The sequence below is a fragment of the Opisthocomus hoazin genome, chromosome 6 (assembly GCF_030867145.1).
Source record: "Opisthocomus hoazin isolate bOpiHoa1 chromosome 6, bOpiHoa1.hap1, whole genome shotgun sequence".
NCBI classification, from domain to species: domain Eukaryota; kingdom Metazoa; phylum Chordata; class Aves; order Opisthocomiformes; family Opisthocomidae; genus Opisthocomus; species Opisthocomus hoazin.
In genome coordinates this window covers 71,334,565-71,354,151 of record NC_134419.1, presented here as the reverse complement: position 1 = coordinate 71,354,151, position 19,587 = coordinate 71,334,565, and the positions used below count along the sequence as shown (strand labels likewise).

The 19,587-nt window shown below is 44.8% G+C and overlaps 2 protein-coding genes and 1 long non-coding RNA gene across 6 annotated transcripts in view; 2 read left to right on the top strand and 1 right to left on the bottom strand.

Annotated features, from left to right (window-relative positions):
- Positions 1-219, bottom strand: part of FHIP2A (FHF complex subunit HOOK interacting protein 2A) — a 38,677-nt gene extending 38,458 nt beyond the window's left edge. For both annotated transcript variants that reach the window (XM_075423799.1, XM_075423800.1), the window contains exon 1: positions 135-219. In XM_075423799.1, coding sequence (XP_075279914.1) covers positions 135-179 — 45 coding nt within the window. In that variant the 5' untranslated portion in view covers positions 180-219. The remainder of the gene's footprint in view (positions 1-134) is intronic.
- LOC142361668 (uncharacterized) lies at positions 164-11,260 on the top strand. Of its 3 annotated transcripts, none has more exons than XR_012764306.1 (4): positions 164-252; positions 1,626-1,764; positions 2,344-2,428; positions 11,000-11,260. It is a non-coding gene; the product is annotated as an uncharacterized LOC142361668 (long non-coding RNA). The 3 variants fall into 3 exon arrangements; XR_012764305.1 differs by lacking the exon at positions 11,000-11,260 and adding an exon at positions 3,613-4,600; XR_012764304.1 differs by lacking the exon at positions 11,000-11,260 and having other exon boundaries at positions 2,344-3,313.
- Positions 11,261-13,676: 2,416 nt separating this feature from the next.
- Positions 13,677-19,587, top strand: part of ABLIM1 (actin binding LIM protein 1) — a 213,833-nt gene continuing 207,922 nt past the window's right edge. Inside the window, exon 1 of the mRNA XM_075423803.1 lies at positions 13,677-13,748. Coding sequence (XP_075279918.1) covers positions 13,736-13,748 — 13 coding nt within the window. The 5' untranslated portion in view covers positions 13,677-13,735. The remainder of the gene's footprint in view (positions 13,749-19,587) is intronic.

Genomic DNA, 19,587 nt, shown 5'->3' with positions numbered 1-19,587 from the left:
GGCCAGGCCCCGGGACAGGCGGCGGGGAAGGGGCGCCGCGCCCAGGGAGCGAGCCGAGCCCCCCTGCCACCAGCCCCGGCTAGGCCCAGCTCGCATCCCCGGCGCGGCGTGGCCCGGCCCGCCAGCGGCCTTACCGCCTCCACGGCGTGCTGCAGGATGGAGGTGAACTTGGAGAACATCCTGTCCCGCGACTGCAGCAGCCGCTGCCGGGACGACCGCGAGAGCTCCTCGATCCGCCGCCGCCGCTCCAGGGTGAGGGCTGCATGCGGGGGCCTGGCCGCGGGGATCGGGTGGGCGGGCGGGCGGCCGCCGGCTCTGGCTCTCGCTCCCCGGCGGACACCGTGGCACTGACACCGCCGGGCTGCGGCGCCGGCTGCCGAGGCTCCGGGTGTCCGCCCCGGCGCGGCCTGCAGAGGCCGCCACCCCCCGCACGCAGCCCGCCGCGCCGCGGGGAGGCCCGGCCTGGCTCGGGGCCCCGGCGGTGACACGGGGCAGGGACGCTCTGGCAGCGCCCCGGGACACAGAGCCGGGGGCGGGAGCCGGCAGCGCGGCGAGGGCGCACGGGGCGGCCCGGCAGCCCTGTCTCCGTGCCCAGCGGCCGGCCCTCGGGCCCTCGGGCTCCAGGCGTGCCGCTCCGCCTCGGGAGGGCCGGGGCCGGCCGGCCCCGCAGCACGGCGCGGGGGGGAGCGGCCCCGGCGTGCTGGGTGCCGGGATGAGGAGCTGCCGGGGGGAGGCCAGCGGAGGGCTGCGAGGATGATGAGGGGACTGGAGCATCTCTGCTACGAGGAAAGGCTGAGGGAGCTGGGCTTGTTCAGCCTGGAGAAGAGAAGGCTGAGAGGGGACCTAGTATATGCTTATAAATATCTGAAGGGTGGGTGTCAGGAGGATGGGGCCAGACTCTTTTTAGTGGTGCCCAGCGACAGGACAAGGGGCAACGGGCACAAACTGAAGCACAGGAAGTTCCGTCTGAACATGAGGAAGAACTTCTTCCCTCTGAGGGTGACGGAGCACTGGAACAGGCTGCCCAGGGAGGTTGTGGAGTCTCCTTCTCTGGAGATATTCAAGACCTGCCTGGACATGGTCCTGTGCAGCCTGCTGTAGGTGACCCTGCTTCGGCAGGGGGGTTGGACTAGATGACCCACAGAGGTCCCTGCCAACCCCGACCATTCTGTGATTCTGTGAATGCCAGCTACCCACAAAAGCCGCTCGGTCATCCCCGCCTGCTCAACTGGACAGGGGAGATAAAAGAAAAATGATGAAAGGTGTGCGAGCTGAGATAAGGACAGGGAGAGGTCACTCACCAGTCAGCATCACAGCAAAACAGGCTGAACTTGGGGAAAAAGTTTAATGTATCACCAAGCAAATCAGAGTAGGATAATGAGAAATAAAACCAAATCTTAAAAACACCTTCCCCACAACCCTCCCTTCTTCCTGGCCTTAACTTAGAAAACTCCTGGTTTTCTGCCTCCTCCCCCTGTATCAAAAGACAGGACAAAACTACTGTTTAAATGCTGTGTTTTAAATTGTGTCATCTGGGAAGTCTGACTATGGCTGTTGATCTTGTGATGAAGTCTTACTAATGGTTCTGCTGTGCCTATTGTTGTTACTACCTCCGTGCTTTGCAGGCATGGGGAGCTACAGCCCGAGCACTGTGTGGAAGGAGATACAAGTTGTCTGTGGACACCTTTACTGAAGTGGCTAAGGAGCAGAGCTAGCTATTTCCTTCCTCAAATCCGGGCATACAAAATAACACAAATTTAAAAGGTAATTATGTGTTTTTTAAAAAAAAACTGTTTATTGTGGGTTTGTCAAGTTACATTCTGTAGATGTTCTTAGGAAATGTAAATTTTGTATGTGGGTAGCCATGTGATGAAACATGTACCATTTCTGTGTTTAGGTAATTGTTAACTGGATGGATGCTGCATTTGGAAGGTGCTTGTCTTCTATGCTTTAACATAAAAAGTTCTGTTAGACTTTTAAAGTGTGCTCTAGGAGGCAAACCCTTCTTCAGATAAATTTAAGTGGTGTCTACTATAGTTTTGCAATACATGCAGATTATTAAGATTTATGTATATTTTGATATGTAAATACTTATGTTTATTTTAATTTAGATTAGTAATTTTGTATTATAAGTACAGTTCAGGGGCTACATCCAGCCTTCTTGTATGGTTTGTATTGCAGGTTTGTATTGCTTTCATTAAAAAAAGAAAAACAAATCACAAGTTGTAGGTTTGAATGCAAAGATGTTGTCAGCAAGTGGGCTGAGTAGTGGCACAGCTTTCCTCCCATCAGTGTGAGGGTGTTCATTGCGTTAATGGGGACCTTCCCATTCTCTCACCACAGATACCATTTTGGAGCCTGCATCGTTTCTGAAGAAAATGTGGATTTAAGGCACGTGTGCTTGATTAAGGTGTCTTAACAGAACATGGTAATTTAAAATCCTCCTTGCAGTCCATTTGTTTTTGCAAAAATGTCTTTTGGGTGTGCCTGGGTCTTCCCATCTCTGAGCAGCAGAATGAATAAAGAAACAGTAAGGTATCATGAAGATAAAAAAGGAGACAGTTTTATAACAGTGAGAGTATTCCTAAGCGTACTTCACAATTTATTAAATCATAAGTCACCTCTTCACAGATGGCGAGGTAAAGCTTTTCTAATGCTTGAGGGCCTCTTATTATTCTAAGAGTGCCTGAGGTATATAAAACCATTTTTTTTTAAACAGAATATTTCATTGTGGTTGGAATTCAGGTTTTGGTTGTAAAAGTGACTTCTTATTGGGAGTCCTCCATATGAAATGCCTTGCAGTAAAGGAAACAAAGAAAATACCACAATTATATCATTACCCCTAAGCCTATTAAACAAATTGAGTCTCTGCAAATAACCCTGCATTTACTTGCCAATGTATTGAGCTTGAATTTATAGCCATATTGCAGAATCTAGTCTATATACATGTTGCAAAATGTAGATTTTTTTTTTTATGCTCTTTAAAGTAGTCTTAAATTTCTCCAGTATATGGAGGTATTTCTCACTGCTGGGAATATTACATAAATACTGGCGGACCGGTAGTAATGCACATAACCGGAAACTAATGGAAAAATTATTTCACCAATGTCGGTGCAAAAGAACTCAGCTGAGGGTGTGTTCTGTTTGGATACTTGTTGTTCTTACTGAAGATGATTCAATTGGAGATGACTCAGTTATGGACAGGCTACCAATGTCATGTCATATACAACAATACATCTTCGTCTGCTCATGCTTGATGTTGTTTCCACTGAAATAAACACAAGTATTACCACTTATTTTAATATTCTTGAGAGCAGAGCTCTGCTGGTTTTTTTTTTGGCAAGGTAGTTCTTTTTTTGGGGTGGCACATGCAGTGAGTATTTTGCTTGAATGTGAGTCAAGACACAGCTTGAAAGCGAGGCTATTTTAATTGATAGAGCTTTTGGGAACTAACTTTTCTCTTTCTTACAAATTAATGAAATTGTCTATATTAAATCAATTTAAATGGACTGAGACAGATAATGTGCTAGCTTTTCTATCTGAAAATCTCTCTGCTATTTAGATTGATGGCACCAGGCCAGTCTCTAATGGATGTATTTGTCTACATTACAGAAGAACTTCCTGCAGTCTGGACTTTTGCTTCAGGGAGGTTGAGGATTTGGAAGGTACATTTTTGTACCCCAGAATGAAAATGTGCTAGTAGAGCTATGCATGTTCGGTGCAGGAATTTATTGTGTTTGTAATAACCAGATTGACATCTATGTTTTCAGTGACTACTTGGATGAAATAAAGAATGAAGTGTTAGCAGCTCAGCATGATCTCTCCTTTTGAGGAGGGCAAAAGAGATGTTTAAAATAATCTTTATACCTTTCTGATTCTGGACGTTATTTCAGAAAGCAAGCATTCTGTGCACTGGATACCAAACAGCATACAATGGCATTGAAGTCCAAACCATGCTTCTCCCAAGTTTAATCGGTGTCTTATACAAGCACGTATGATGCTACATGTTTGCTGTCATTTTCCATCATGAGTTTTCTGGTTGTCTGTGCTCTCAGCTGCATGCAACGCCTCCCTCCTTGCTGATTCGCCAGTAGCACCACGTAATCCGCTCATGCACGACTTCTTTAAATCCCATTTTCAGGCATTTCTGGGTCTGTGCATCCTGCTCCACATCTGCGCATCTACTGCTTCCCTAGAGACATTCATTTGTCTTCTGATGGCTTACAAACTTCCTAGTCATTAATCTCTTGTCTAATTGCTTACCTGTCACTCTGCAAGTGTCTTTTTATGCTGTCACTCATTGCTACTGTGGAAGACACAATTCTGGGCTGGATGGACAAATGTGTGCCCAGTAGGCTATTCCTTATGTTCGTACCTCAGTTACACTGTCTGTACTACCCTGCTTGAGCTTATATAATGGGTTGTAAAGGAGACCGCAAGGTCAGAAATACACGTTGTCCGTGAAATGAGACATTCATTTTCCAAACACATCATGTTTTCCTCACATTTTTCTATTCCACTCTAAGGGTTATAATGCAAGCTTTCCTCTAAATACATCAATGTTCTGTCATACAGTATCTGCAAGTGTTAGCATATAATAAATGATTGAAACCAGATAAAGTACTCTCAAATATGATCAGTTAGAGCTTAGCCAATATCCCTGAAGCCTGTAGGTTAGTAGGACCACAAGTTTACTTGTTCTTGTGGTAGTGGAAGCTGAAGCAAAGAGATTAAGGATAAACTTCTGGGCTTATGCTATATTGCAACTGTAAGAATGGAAAGATTCTGAATGTGGTATAAATAGACATAAAACTGGATTTTGTCCAAAAATAATGGAAAAAAATAATTGAACTGTCCAGCTGCTATAAATTGGTTCCCTCAATCATTTGTTTGTATACTTGGGGAGAGGGAAGTCTAGCAGCCAGAATCTGCATGTATTTCTGGGGAGAATTTAGGTGCTTAGCCTTGGCCCTACTAAGAGATTTCTGAGTAATTTCAGATCAGCTCTGACTGCATCGTTAGTTTTCTAATGCAGGATAAGGTTTCATTGTTACTTACATCTTTGGATTTAGGGATCTAATCTGTTCATCCCTCAAATATATTCAGATAATCTGTTTAATCATAAGCAAAAGCTGATCTTGATAGTCAATATGAGTTAATGCAAAATAGTTCAGGCACGCTACTACTGTGTAAGTATAGAAACTTTCAGCAGATCTCTCTTCCGCATTAGTCCACAATTAGAAATACATTTTTGTAGGAGTTTCAGTTCAGATAGCTTTGTCCTGAAGCACAACTGAAATCTTTCTTGGTGTCTGATATTGAATTTTGGCATTGTGAAATGTCTTAATTTTGACACAAGTGTCTTAAATATTTATGATGCAAGGTACTCAGTAGTGGCTTCATGATTATTTTAAAATAATGATAGCACAATTATCTAGAAAGGCCCAAACACTAGTGTCACAATGCTCTCCAGTGTTCACTATCCATAGAGTTACATGACAGAAATCCAGTGATGTTCCTCAATATTTTATTACAGCAGGAAGGTGGCCAGTAACGTGTTTTAGTTCTGCTCATGGCTTCTTGGTAGGAACCTGCTCTCAACAGCAGAGGGCACAGATGGCCTGGTTTCATCCGTACGACACAAGGCAGCGAGGTTCAGAGAGAAGTCCCCATAGCTATTTTCTTGGGAAAAAAATAACCTTAGGAGTCCTGTGTAGAAGGAGTTAGTATAGAAACTAGTAGTGTTACCTCTGTGGTTAACTGCTGCATGTTACTTGGCTTGTAAAGGCTTTGGTTGCTGCACATGACAACCTATCATCTTAGCAGTTCGCCTGTCCCACTTGATTCTCAAATTATGTTATCTGAAGCTACAGGACCAGTTTGAGTTTATGAAGACATTGTCTTACCCCTGTGGCTATCACAGCCCACACGATACTTGCTTCTTTGAAACAACTAAACCCCAATGAATTTAGGAGGGATCTTGTATTCAAAGACTGGCCTTTCTTGACAACTAATTCTTTTGGGGTTCCCAAACAAGTGAGATTGACCACATACATCACCATTGCACTATTTTACCTGTAGGTGAGGGCAGAGGGAGCCATCTGAACACTTGCAGTTAGAATTTCAGGCTCAGAAGCTGTACTCTGAGCCGAACTGCATTTCCAGGAAAAGTATGTACGACTTGATCCATTGTAATTCCTTCTGAGTTATCAGCCCTGTAGGGACGAGTGTCTGCACTTGGTTGAAGCCTTTAAGCAACTGAGCTGGAGGCACTACTGACAACAAGCAAAGAAAATTAAGTCTGTAGTAGACCCGGGGTCATCCAGAAATGTGTCTGTTGCTCATCCCAGTTGCTTTGCCTCAGGCTGCTTTGGACGAGTTTGACATTCAGTCCTTATGTTGTGAAATGCTGAAGTAAGCAGACTTGTGTTTGTAATATGCCTAATATGATGGAACCTGCTCCTGATCAGATTCGGAGTGGTGCTGTAATGTGCTGTCCTTGATTCCTGCCTGGCAGCTCAATATGCCAAGTGAAGTATTTCCGTCCGTTTAGTTTATCTGGTTTTATGTTTATCAGCTGTTATGCCCAGTCTCTGGGTCTCCTGGGAATTCCCAGGTGGTGTCATATCGAGCTGTTATTTGTACCTGGGGTGCTTGGCTGCTGCATCAGACATGCACAGTCTGCATTTCCTTCTCCCTCTCTGGCAGTAACAACCAGGCAGCAGAAAACCAGTTGTTACATTTGGCATTACATGTACAGCATACATCAAAATTCTGTGTTAAGATACAGAAATGTTGTACTAGCATTAATCATTTTCCATGAGCTGTTGCAAAACAGTGAATCCTAGGGCTAGATCATAGCCCGCAGAGGGCAGCCTGGCTGCGTGCTTGACTCCAGCAACGTGCCCAACTGGAGGATTCAGCCATCTGCTAGCATCCCTGTCTATCAGCACGACTTGCTGTGGAATAAACAACTGAATGTTACAGAGAATTAGCACCAGGCCTAAACTCAGATTCAAAAGTGGAACAAAAAAAAAAAAATCACTTGACTTAACTAAACCTTCTGGTGTTTTTTGGTTTAAAAACATAGTGAAAGAAAAAAAAAGCATGAGCAAACTCAGCTAGACCTGAGCTTTAAATGTATCACATGTACAACAGACAAGTTTATTGGTAGATGTCAATAGGCAAGACTAAAAATATCCCAGATACGTGTATTTGAATGTACTGGACAAGACTAGCAGGAGAGGAAAAGTGTTTTTCTTTTTTTCTGAATCTCTTCAGGAATGATTCAAGATTCAAGTCACTGTTGACATGACTGTAAGACTGTGCCTTTGGCTGGCTGGCTGATGTTTTTTCCCAAGTGTGTCCCGAGTCCTTGTGGGACAGCCATCACAATTTCAAGGAGATTTTATCTAAGAGGATGTGTCTACATGCCGGCAAGTGCCTTAGCTGAGAAACGTATCAGTGCCAGGTATTGGGCTGGGGGTTGCTATCTTGATTTAGTCTGACGAGGAACAAGGCGTTCAGTTCCTGAAAAAGAGCCAGTACTTTGTGTCTCTCAAATCAAATTGCGTCCACCAGCTAATTAAGGGCTGATCTGGATATGCTCCAAGGGGAGGCCTGTCCACCTCTATACTTCTCAGCCAGAGGGCCCTGCAATACAGTGTTCAGAATAGAAAATAAGAATGAAGAAAATAGCATTTGAGGAATTAAGACAGCCTCAGCAATGTGTGAGTTCCAGGAGTTCAGGAACAAACCTAAGTATCTTTTATGATCAGGTGTCAAATTACTCACTGATGTACTTTCACATTGATTTAGATAATTAATTTCTTTGGTCCTGGACTTTCTACCCTACATAAGCATGGCTGTTCACAGCAGAATGCATACGCTTCTTGGAGTTTGTCTCGTAATTGCAACTACAGATGAATTTTTGCTTCTGATTCCTAAAACTTTCTCCATGTATAGGACTGCTGAGAGATTTTAACTCTGGTTCATTCAGAATATTCTTTGCTGTTCCTGCCATGTTATTCATAAACATCTTTGCTAATGTGAACTTTGACCAAGGAAATATCTTGTCATGTTTTACGTTGATAGCATGATGTAAAAGTTATTCTGTTTAAAAATGCTTGCACATGTAACCAACTCTGATTCCATGATTTAATTCAGTTTGGTCACGACAAACTCTTTAGGGTAAAGGGTAAAGTAGGGCACACAGTGAGATAATGCCCGTACTTGATGCAGATCTAAAACCTCTGATTTATAATTAACAACAAAAGCAATTTATGAGGTTGTCTCTATATCTCCTGAAGGTGTGCGCTGAATACAAAATTAGAAGAAAAAAAATACTTAGGAATGAAGATTCACAGCTCTTCTTCATGGTACATACTTCATATGTGAGCCTGTGAGAACCTGATGCAAAACCTGATCAAGTGTCTGACTGAGCTCTTTGTTGGGATACACGGATAGGGGAGATGCTGAAGTTCTTCAGCAGTAAAAGCTGGCCAACATTTAGCTGATCTTCCCAAACTTGACTCTCAGCAACAAATTTGTCATTTTGGCCCTTGTGTCCAAAGTTCCCACAGGTACGTTGCCCATTTTGATGCAAGAGCAGTAGAGACTAGATATCAACGGGCTTATTCAGGGGCTTTTCCTTAGCTGCCAGGATCGCCAGTATTTCTTGGTTATATAAAACCTATAGCATTTATGTGATAGCATGATGTTACACAATCCATGTAAAAATTTTTGGGTTCTTGAGTCCAGTAGTCAGTACTGACTTAGGGTAGTAGAGGTTCAGTATTTTATTTTTTGCCATAAGAGTGCACATATCACAGACAACACGGAGTGTTGAATAACATGCAGAGGATTAAGAAAACTGGTTCTATGCAATGAAAAAAGAAGGAAGATGACTCTGGGATTTGTCTCACTCAGGGGAACTTTCTAACTTTTTGATTTTTTTCTTTTTTTTTTGTTTGATGGTTAAGTCTCTTTATATGTGTATATGTGGGATATTTGGGGGAAAAAACTTCAGTAAAGCATTCCTATTAATATTTGCTGTGAGTAATTTGGAGCTCAATTCCCTTTTGAAAGAAGCAAATGGGAACTTTTCTCAGAAGAAATTAATGGCTGCTGCCCTTGAAGCTCACTGAAATCAGTGAAAGGCGATGTATTTATATGAATATGCTGTCCATTGCTGACTAGTAGCAGATTCTGGTAAGAGTCTCATACTGAAGGTAAAAGAGCTGTCTTGCTTTCATGTCATTCATGTCACAGAGTACTATTTATTATGAGCTTACTAAAATTCTGATTAAATCATAAGATTTAATAATGCTGAAGATTTTGTTCCTTTCTAGAATGACTGCTATAGATCTGATTTCCCTAAGAAAGGAGCCAGTGGAGTTATGGTGGAACAGGTAGTAAAAACTTCTAGAAAAAGCCTGTAGTTTCCATCATTCTTCAGCATCCCATTATCAGTTCAATGAGACAAGTGAAGTAGATTATTCAGGCCAGTCCTGGCCGTCCATGCCATTTGCCTTGCCCACAGAAGTTGTTCTTTGAAGCCTATTTCTTTAAGAATTTGTCTTGTTCCAAAAAAACCCTAACTTTTGTCACAATGATCTACTTTCAAGAGGAAACATACTGTGTTGTGTAAAGATGGGTATGTTCTGACTGATGAGTTATCTGCATCAAAGATATAATGCCGTCTTCTACCTGCTTTTTCATCCGTGCTAAGTAATTTTCCCCTGATTTTCATGAAACAAAAATTATTTACATACAACTCATAGGATCTTAATTATTTTTAAAACTATTATCCTACTTTTATATGTGACAAACTGGTTCAAAAGTGATGAGGGACAAACAATGAAATTATAAACCTAATTTTCCCAAGAATTGATGCTAAAGATATCAATAGTTTATTTCTTCTTTTTGAGGGGGTGTGGAGAGGGTAGGGAGAAGGGCAGGGACTGTAGGACAGGTACCAGCAAGTTGTTGGAAAGCCAAAGCACAACACTAGCAGTGATGTGTTACACATATACAGTGTATTACAAAGATGGTACAGTGTCTGATGTTAGGTGTCGATGAGCCTTGGTCCAAAAGCTACCAAAAAGCAAAGCGAGAGATTCTTACCCATGTTGAGTGTAGATCATCAGTGGGGCAATGTATTGGCTGTAAGAGTTCAGTAACAATTAATGTTTTCACATTTCAGACTTCCAGGTTAGCTGGACATTATCATTCATGTAAGAGTTTTCTGTTTGTCTAAACTCAGTTTACTTAACAGAAGGAAAACTGAATGTCCTTGTATGTATTCACCTGGTAGCTAAGTGACAGCAAGGTATGCTGCACAGAGAATATAGTCCAGTATTTAGGATACTTTTCTTCGAAGATGCAGGTTCTATTCTTTGCTCTGACATAGATTTTCTCTGTGACCTTGGACAACATACTTAGCTCCTCAAGGGCAACAAAATGATGTCAATCACCGCTCCTTAATGGAGTTCTGAAGTAGTCAGGAAATGGCTCAGTCAATCAAACAGCTCAACAGCTTGCTGCCACTCGAAAGGATCATCTCTTTTCCCTCTAATGGTTCCTCCTCACCCCTTCCTGGCTGTGCAGTTCTGCACTCGCCTTCTGTCAGCTCCAGTGTTTATCTGAGCCTTTGGATTCTTTCTCTGTTCTTCTGTATCCTTATCTGGCAGGAAGCTAACCCAGTGCAAGAAAGTGAGCAATTCTTTGCTAATTAGTGAGCTAAAATAGTTCCTTGAGGGTCACACCAGTGGTGATGGTGCTGCAGTGAGAGGAGCAGGAGCAGGCTGGTTGGAGTAAGAGAGGAGGGAGCGCATAGGAGGGTACATGAGCAGCCCTTGCAGAAGCAGCAGTGAACTCTTGGATTGGCTTCTCCAACTTCTCTGACTCAACATCTCCTATCTGAGTGTCTGAGGTCTTCATCTGAAAAATGGTAACAATGGTGTCTCATTTCTCTGTCCCTCCCTTTTCCACTCTTCAGCTCTCTTCCACATCCCTTAGATATTGGCAGGATCCGAGACAGCGACTGCGGAGGCTGACGCAGCTGCACACGTGCAGACTGACGGACAGGGACTTGCGGCTAATGAGGACCTGCCCTCCAGCACTGGTGACTTCAGTTCCCACTGCAGCTTTTCTCCTTTCTACGAACTTGTAGGGATGTAGAATGGTTTCTGAATTACACCTCTTAATCAACGTAAATTGCAATTCTGCATATCCAAATCTGAAAATTCGTGGAGGGGACTTGATGGACAGAGAGGAAAATAAAGCTCAGCCTCAATTCCATCAGAAACCCAGCTGAAAAACTCTTTTTAATAAATGAGTGCTCTATCTGATCCATCTTAGCATTCTCTAACATGTCTGTTGAACTTCGCTGTCTTCGAGACTTTGCACAGTAAATGGAACGAACTGTTTGTGTTCTATAGAAACCCACGTTACAAATATCTTTCCCTTCCTGCTTCCTAGGAGTATAAAGAGAGGAAATTCTTCATTATAAAGCTAATTTCTGCATGTTCCTGAACCTTCTTGTTAAAGCCATCTATTAAGTATCACACAGGAGAACCCTTGATAGTGCTAGTTAGAAACTCACTGAAGGAAGTGCGTAGGAAATTACTAAATTAAAAATACAAAATGCTTTCATACTACACTGAGTGAGGAAAACCTTTTGTTTTTTGGACACAAAGGAAAACTTGAGTTGTTTGCAAGTGGAAAACTTTACTCATTTCAGAAAAGACAAGGAAAGAAACTGTTTTTCAAGTGGATGTCAGATCACCACCTAAGGATAACGCCATAGGAGTTGGGAAGGAGGAGAACTTGGGATTTATTTCATTCCCACTGCAGGATTCAGGAACATGTGCAATGAGTGAGAAAACAGAATGACGTCATGAGTACGATTGAACTGAAGTGTGGGAGACACTGGGGTAAAATAGAGCCGAATGTGACCAAAAGGCGTAATATGAGGCGATGTGCCGATTCATGTCTTCCCTGTTTATCACCTGACGAGAAGGCCTGTGTGCGCTGTCCGTGCTGCCGCCGCCGCCATGCTGTCGCACGCACACATGCCGGCACGGTGGGGAGGGCACATGGCGTGAGGGCTCTGCCCGAGGGTTGGTGTGGTGGAACAGGCACGCTGGTGAGGCCACGCGTTCCAGCGGCCGCGGGGACACATGACGCGCCGATTACGAGCACCCCTTCCCGCTCTGCGGGCGCATGGCGGTGCAGTCTTTGCCACCTCTCTTAGATACGGAGATTTTGGCAGCTGGTTTCTTTTTGATGCAAACATTGTGTTGGCTTCTCGCTGGTATGAAGATGTATTGTGTGTGGCAGATGATGCCGTGGAAAGCCAGAGCTGAAGACTCAGTAGTCAGAGGGCTATTAAGCAGGGATTCTTTATTGCGGCGCCGGGCACATGAGGGATCTCTCCTCCAAACGTGCACGCCAAACACGCCATCATTTCAGGTTAAATACAATCACAGTATACATATTTATTATATTTCTGAGAAATGCTTAGCATATTCATGACTTTTCCAAGAACTAATTAGCATATGTTAATGTCTTTCATGTATATCTATTAGCATCCTCGGGTGGTCTTTGGGGGTCTCAGGATGAAGGCTTATACTCCTCATCACAGTGTCTGCTGGCTGACCTTTCTTTCTGCCCAAACTCAGTTCTAAGATCAGTACACCGTGTCCTTCCAGGTTGTTTTGCTCTGGTCTTGTTGCCCTCTTGGTGCCTCTTTATCTCTGCGGCTTGGTGCATCTCCCCTCCCAAGGCCGAGCTGTCCAAATAACATTATTTAGGAGTCTATCTTAGAGCTTTCCTTCCCCCCAAAAAACAGCAAGTCAAGTTTGTCTAAGTCGTGTTATTTAGAAGCCTCTCTATCTTAGAGCTTTCCTGTCTTCTCAAAACAGCAAGGACCTCCTTTAGTTTAATTACAATCCCTCTGGTAAGTGGAAATTTTACATTTAGGGGTATCACAGAGCGGGGCGCGATTCAGTCCCTCCTGTCACCCAGCTGGCTCCTCGCTGCACGTCGCGGGTTGTGCTGTTTCGTAGTCCATAGCTGCCCGTTCTGGAGTCGATGAGAGCCCGCTCTGACATTTCAATTCCACCGTTCCGATGTGCCCTTCTGACCCGCAACTCCCGACAAACCAGCTCGCTGTTGTGCTTAGCTCCCGCCGGCACCCAGCAAACGGGCAGCACCGGGCTCTGCTGCTTCACAGAACCACAGACTGTTCGGGGCTGGAAGGGACCTCTGCGGGTCATCCGGTCCAACCCCCCTGCCGAAGCAGGGTCACCTACAGCAGGCTGCACAGGACCTTGTCCAGGAGGGTCTTGAACATCTCCAGAGAAGGAGACTTCACAGCCTCCCTGGGCAGCCTGTTCCGGGGCTCCGCCTGGCCTGGGAGCTCTCGGCGGTGTCAGCCCGGGCTGACCGGGGGGGGCTCTGCGGGCGGGCGCCTGCCGCCTTCGCCGAGGTGCCGGGAGGGACCCGCCACCGCCCCTCCGCGGCGCCACGCACCCGCGCGGGCTCCCGCTCGCCCACGCGCACGGCGGGGAGGCCCCCGGCGCCGCCCCGCACGGCGCGGCGGGCAGCGAGGGAGCGCGGCGGCGGCGCGGACACGCCCGGCCCGGCCCGGCCCGGCCCAGCGCCGCCGCCCCCCGGCACCGGCCGCCGCCGCCGCACCTCCGCGGCCGCTCGCCGCCCACCCGGCCGCGCCATGTCCGCCAGAGGTGGGTCTGTGAGGGGCCGCGCGCGTCGCCGTGCGCGCCCGGCCGTGCCGCAGCGCCCTGGGGCGGAGGTTGCGCGGGCGGTCTGGGAGTGGGGGGGGGGGGCGAGAGGGCTCCCCCCCACTCTGCCGTCCTCCGCCCGGTGCCGTTCGGCAGCGCGGCCGCGGGAGGGGCTCCGGAGCGGGCTGCGGCAGGGCTCGGTGGGGACCCCGCCGCGCCCTTCCCGGGGGGCGGCGGGGTTCTGGCGGGTATTGAGCGGTGGCGGGAGCCCGGCGGCCCATCCCGGCCGGGCGGTACCGGCGCGCCTGCGGGCGCTGGCGAGGTGTCCGCCCTGTGCGGCCGCTGGTCGGGCGGGGTGTGGCGGGGAGCCCAGCCGGTGGCCGTGCCTCCGGGGGGCGGCTGCGGCGGGCTTGAAATGAGCGTGTCGAACGCTGGCTTTGATAACGCGTTTAATAACGTGGATTGGGGTGCGTTGGCGCGGAGGGTCCGGCCGTGCGCGGGGTCGTTGTGGGCTGGAGATGGACAGACCGACCCCCACGGACTGCGGGTCCGGGCTTGTCCCGGGCTCCTGCTCCCCCGCGGAGGAGCTGGGGCAGGGGCGGCCCGAGGACCGGTGCTTTGAGGTTTTTTGGTTATAGTTAATGCCAATTAAAGAAGTGGAGGCAGAAAGTTAACGGTTTTCTGAACGTTGTTGTAACAAAGCAGAAATACTTATAAGCATCCCTTTCTTTTTTTTCCCCCTGAAGCAGGACAGAAATTTACTTGCTTGATAATGACAAGTAAAACCACTCCTGGTTATCTCTGAATTGAAAAAATACTTCGTCAAAATTGCATATTACAAATTAACAAACCCTTGAATGTAGGGATACGTCTTATTTGTTTGTCCCTTTATTTCTCTGCATCTTCGTGGATTAAACACTGCCCAGCATGGACCAGCTCTTTCATTGGCTTGGGGCCCTGCTGACGGCCAGCTGAGCTTCATGCGGGTGGAAGGCATGGTGTGACTGCTGAAAGGTTGTCAGCATCTTGTGGTCAGGACCATATTCCTACAGCGTCACACCCATTTTAGATATAAATAATAAATGGTGTTAGAGCAGCGTCATTCTTCGTGGCTTAGTATTGTTCTTGCTTTAGGAAGAAATGGACCGTATTGGTCTCCAAAGAATCCATTTCTGGAACAACACTAAGTATATCAGCTTCAGTGCTGTGCTAAGTCTGCATTAGTGCTGGTACGGAGAACCCAGCAAAGCTTTGTAACATGGAATAGATTTGATGTCTTCAAAGGGGTACCTGCATTGGAGGAAGCAACAGGAAAACTTTGCAATTTCATCTCTGCAGATGACTCCCCAAGACAGAGCTGTACAGAGTGGGAACATTTCCACTGGCCCTATTCCCTTTTCCTTCCCCCATCATCCCTCTTTCCTATTCATCCGCGCAGCACATGAGGTTTGATGCCTGCTTGATTCTGCTGGAGAGCTGCCTGGAGAAGAAGGGCGAATTCTTTCTCAGCCTCCCATGCCATCTAGTTTTCTCAGAGTAATTAATTGGGGAGAGAGAGAGTGAGTCCATAGGACATGAGGGAAGTACTGAATAAGATTCATAAAACAGATTAAGATATTAATTTATTGATACCTGCTTTTCAGTTTTAAGGAATGGACTTAGTTGGAAAACAAGCGTGTCTAAGTAGAGTTATTCAGTACTGACCAAAGGCTATTTGTGTATATAGGAGTACAGACCATTGTTATTAGTAACCATTTTAAACACCACTGCTGTTAAAATCTTACATTTGAACTTACTGTGGCATACTTATGTGGTGTGATGGGTCTTAATGAGGTTACTCGTGAGAATGAATGTAGCTTGAATAAGAAGTAAGTCTTCAAGGGATTAGGGCTTTGTTCAAATGTCAGATAGGGACCCTTTGCTTCAGGAAGGCAAATTACCTCATGCATATGCAGTCTCGTTAAAACCACTGTATCATTAGGGTCTGCGTGCTCAGCAAATATTGATTGTTAATATTTTATGTTGTGTTAGCCGTCCAGAAGGTGATCATTATTATTTTGAGTGCATCAGGTGCTTGGAGCTGTCTGCTTGTTCATTATATACCAAGCATAACGAGAACAGCAGAAGAGTTAAACATTCACCTGTGCAATTTTTATTACTGAACTTCAGAGGATATTCAAGGGGTAGTAAAAAACATCACAGTGTTACCAGTGTTCAGTCTGCGCAGCCCTCTATTCATCTCTTCTGCTCCAGGAGGCAGCATGGTCTAGTGAACTGACTGCAGCGGGTGACAGAAGAAAGTCCTGAAATTCAGCAGTACCTCTGTACTTTTGGATCGTTTCGTTTAACTCTTCTGCTCTAGTTCCCTGTTGTTACTTGACCAAAACTACCCATGTAGTCAATGACATTATGACAGATTGTAAGTGAATACGTAAAGTATAACTAATAACACAAATTCCTGTAATTTTGCCTTAAATGGAACTCTGGATGAAGAGTTTTATGCTTCCCTACTTGTACAATGGAAATAATGGTAGCTAACTTTTTCAGTGAGGTCCCTGTGAGGACTAATGACTCACCTATGCTTCAAGATGATTTTTCTGCAATTTTCCTTTATTTTCTTCCGTCCTTCACAGACTAGGTTGTTGCAGTCCTTCACACCTGTCCCTCACCTCTTGCTGCTGTAAAGGTGTAAGGTCTCTAAAGTTCTGCTGCTGCTTCCCTCACCGTACAGCTCTAGTGGCTGTTTTGACCAAGCGCCAGATGAAGAAGCGTAGACAGGTGTTCCCAGAAGCTTGAACAAATAATCATTTTGGAAATCTGGTGACTGAACTGGGAGGTGGAAGGGACTTTGAAAATCCCTTTTCACTTCCCTGTCAAGTTGGAGTCCTTCCCAGGGCACTCTCACGACCTGCTCTGCAGCCTGTTGGGATCAGTGGAGAGCTGCCATTGACGTCAGTCTGGCTTCTCAGTTTTGAGGTTTGCAAAAGGCTTCATATTCTACTTTCAGCTGTTGTTAAGTAGTTGTTGTTAGAACTCATACACGACTGAATATGGGTGTTGGAGTAAGCCTTAAGATTGTTGCTTACCTAAGGGCTGGTTTGCAAAGAGCTGTAAATCCTCTGGATGAAAGACATTTTTCTAAAGCCAAGTATAACTGTGACCTACTTGTGCATGTTATCTCAAACTGCTTAAAAACTGTCAAAACTACTTGTTATCATGAAGGTCTTAGTTAATGGAAATACGGCTATTTTTAGCTGTTATCTTCAGTTATGGTAGAGCAAGCAGACACAAATGGTAGTGTTTGGTATGGTCAAATACAAAGATCTTTGCTAAATTTTTTTTGTAGATGTTGAAAGAATTAGCATGAGTTGTATTTAGTCCAGTAGGCAACTTCTTCAGGAAAATGAATGCATGTGTAGAAGACCGCTACAAACTGGTTTTGTCTCGACATTGCCATATCGGGGCGGGACAGCATGTAAAATAGGAGTTTTATCAGTAGTGGTGTCTTTTCAGCCTTTTTTGTGCCGTAACAAAAATTGCTGAATTTTGACAGAAGTCAGTGTTAAAGAAATATTATTGTTGTCTAATATTAACAGGTTGTGCTGTGCCACTGATGCTGCAAAGTGTGGGTGTTGTAGAGAAGGTAATTACATTTTTTAGCCTACTCAGTAGTCAAAGTAGTAGAGTTGTTTAGCTTAAGAATTTATTTTATACTACAATCCTTGTCTTTTCCTATTTGATTTTCTAGCAAATGTAGATCAAACACTTCTAATTTCAGACCAACAAATCACCATTAACAGTGGTATGAGAGAGGTTTTGTCCTCATTTTACAGGTGAGACAATAACTGAAGTGATTGTTTTTCTTTTCCCTGAGTCTCGGAGCCAGCTCAGAACAGGAGAGTTTCTGCCTTCTCTGGGCCTCTTCCAGGCTCCTCATTTGTTCTTATGCAAGTTGATAATAGATTTCTAACAGAAGGTGATAAACTTCATTATGTTTTGCTCTGGTAACAGTTCTTTCTTCATCCGCACTGCACATCACTTGATTGATCTGTCTCATAGTTGTGAACTTTTGTGTGAGGAAATCACAGATTTTTTTCAATGACAAATTTGCAGACTAAATCTTGAGCTCCTACATATTCCACCAATAACCTTTATTTTTCTTTTCCGAATTTTCTCATCCTCCTCAGATAGCTGTAGGCATGGCTGCTTTTGCTGGCAGCGATGGTTTTGTTTGAGGTCTATGTGCCTGCTTTAAAAACTAGCTGCTGGGAGCTTCTGGTCAACATTTTGTTGCTGTCTCTGATTTTCACAGTAATATTCCTCACATGTAAAGGAACCAGCCACTTAGGAGGTGGCAATATTGTCTGCCATATCTTTTGTGAAATCTATTGCTGTGTTTTTGCACTTGTCAGAGGTATTTCTTTCAGGCATGTAATAACGTCCCTTGTTCGTGGTGTGACTGGTACGTGGCTGTCACCGAACGGTCTCAGGCCAAGCAATCTGGAGACCTGGGCAGTGTGAGCTGGCTGGACATTTCCTTGATTTTAGAAGTAGAGCGTTTTAGCGTGTTTAGAATAGTTAATTATTGTAGCTTCAAATGCTTCCATTCCTAGTGATTGCCACCATTTTCCGTGGCATAATGCTGCATAGCCCGAAGGAGCGGATTCTTGGCAGGGTTCGGTGCTCTGCAGCGTTACCTGAGACAGAGCTGTGTGCGCCGTCGTGCCGACACAGCTGGTTCCCATGGAATACCTACGCAGTGCAGAATTTGGAACTGGCTCTGAAGGTTTTTCTCTGCTCAGCTTTTGTCCTGAATTTCTTCAGTACTGATTTCATACTGTTATTTAATCCTATCTGTACTTTCTGTTTATTTCTTGCAAATACATGTAATGACTTATGTTTTTTTTCTCCAGTTACTCGTTATAGGGCTTGAACCTCAATTTAGTGATTTAAGTAGCTCAGTATCAGCAGCTGGGTTGTCATTGCAGGCTGTGCTTACTTCTCTGTGTGTGAGACTCAGTAGCTGCAGCTGAATCTTTAGCTTTTCTTTTGATGGGGAAGAAGACTATTTTTCAAGGGTGTCTGACTTAAACAGTGGTATCTCTTTTAAGCTGCTCCGTTTTAAGTTTTGCCTCTTCATCCCGTCTTTTTTCCCCCCTCAACAAAGCTTAGTCTGTGCTGTTTAACTTTTGTGATTAATGAAAATTAGTCCTGAATGCATGGAAAAAATTGCATAGACTAATGGCAACAACGAGAGGAAACTGGGACAATGAGGTAGAATCTATTTTAGATGCATGGCTTTGAAAGAAATTGCACAGAAGGAAAATAAGCATCAGCTTATGGATGGAAAAGCCAGCAAAATTGCTTTTAGTGAAGAACACCAGAACTGCATGTGTTTTGCAGTCGCTGAAAACAGTCTTTTGGGGATTTCTTTTTTTTTTTCTTTTAATAGATTTGAAGTGAATATTTTGAATTATTTTTTATCTAGTCTGCTAGTAATTGAAAATGAAAACCACACATGGTTAGTTCATGTGACTTGTGTCGTATTTCTTCATTTTGCAGTGCAAAGGCAGAAACACGCAGTGGAAAGCAGACGTTGGTCTGTAAGTTCTGAGGCCAGCAAGTAGCCCCTTATTTTCTATCACGTACAGTTTAGGCTGTACTGCCTTTATAATTAGGTATTCTTCATAAAAACCCACAGAAAACTTCTAGACATTATATCGTAACAGAAAGAAAAAACCTCTGTGACACACTCATTTTTTGAATGCTTAGTCCTTATTGTGGCATGTTTTCAGAAAGAACTTTTTCGGAAGCTCAAACCTAGGTAAGATTCCTATCCCTG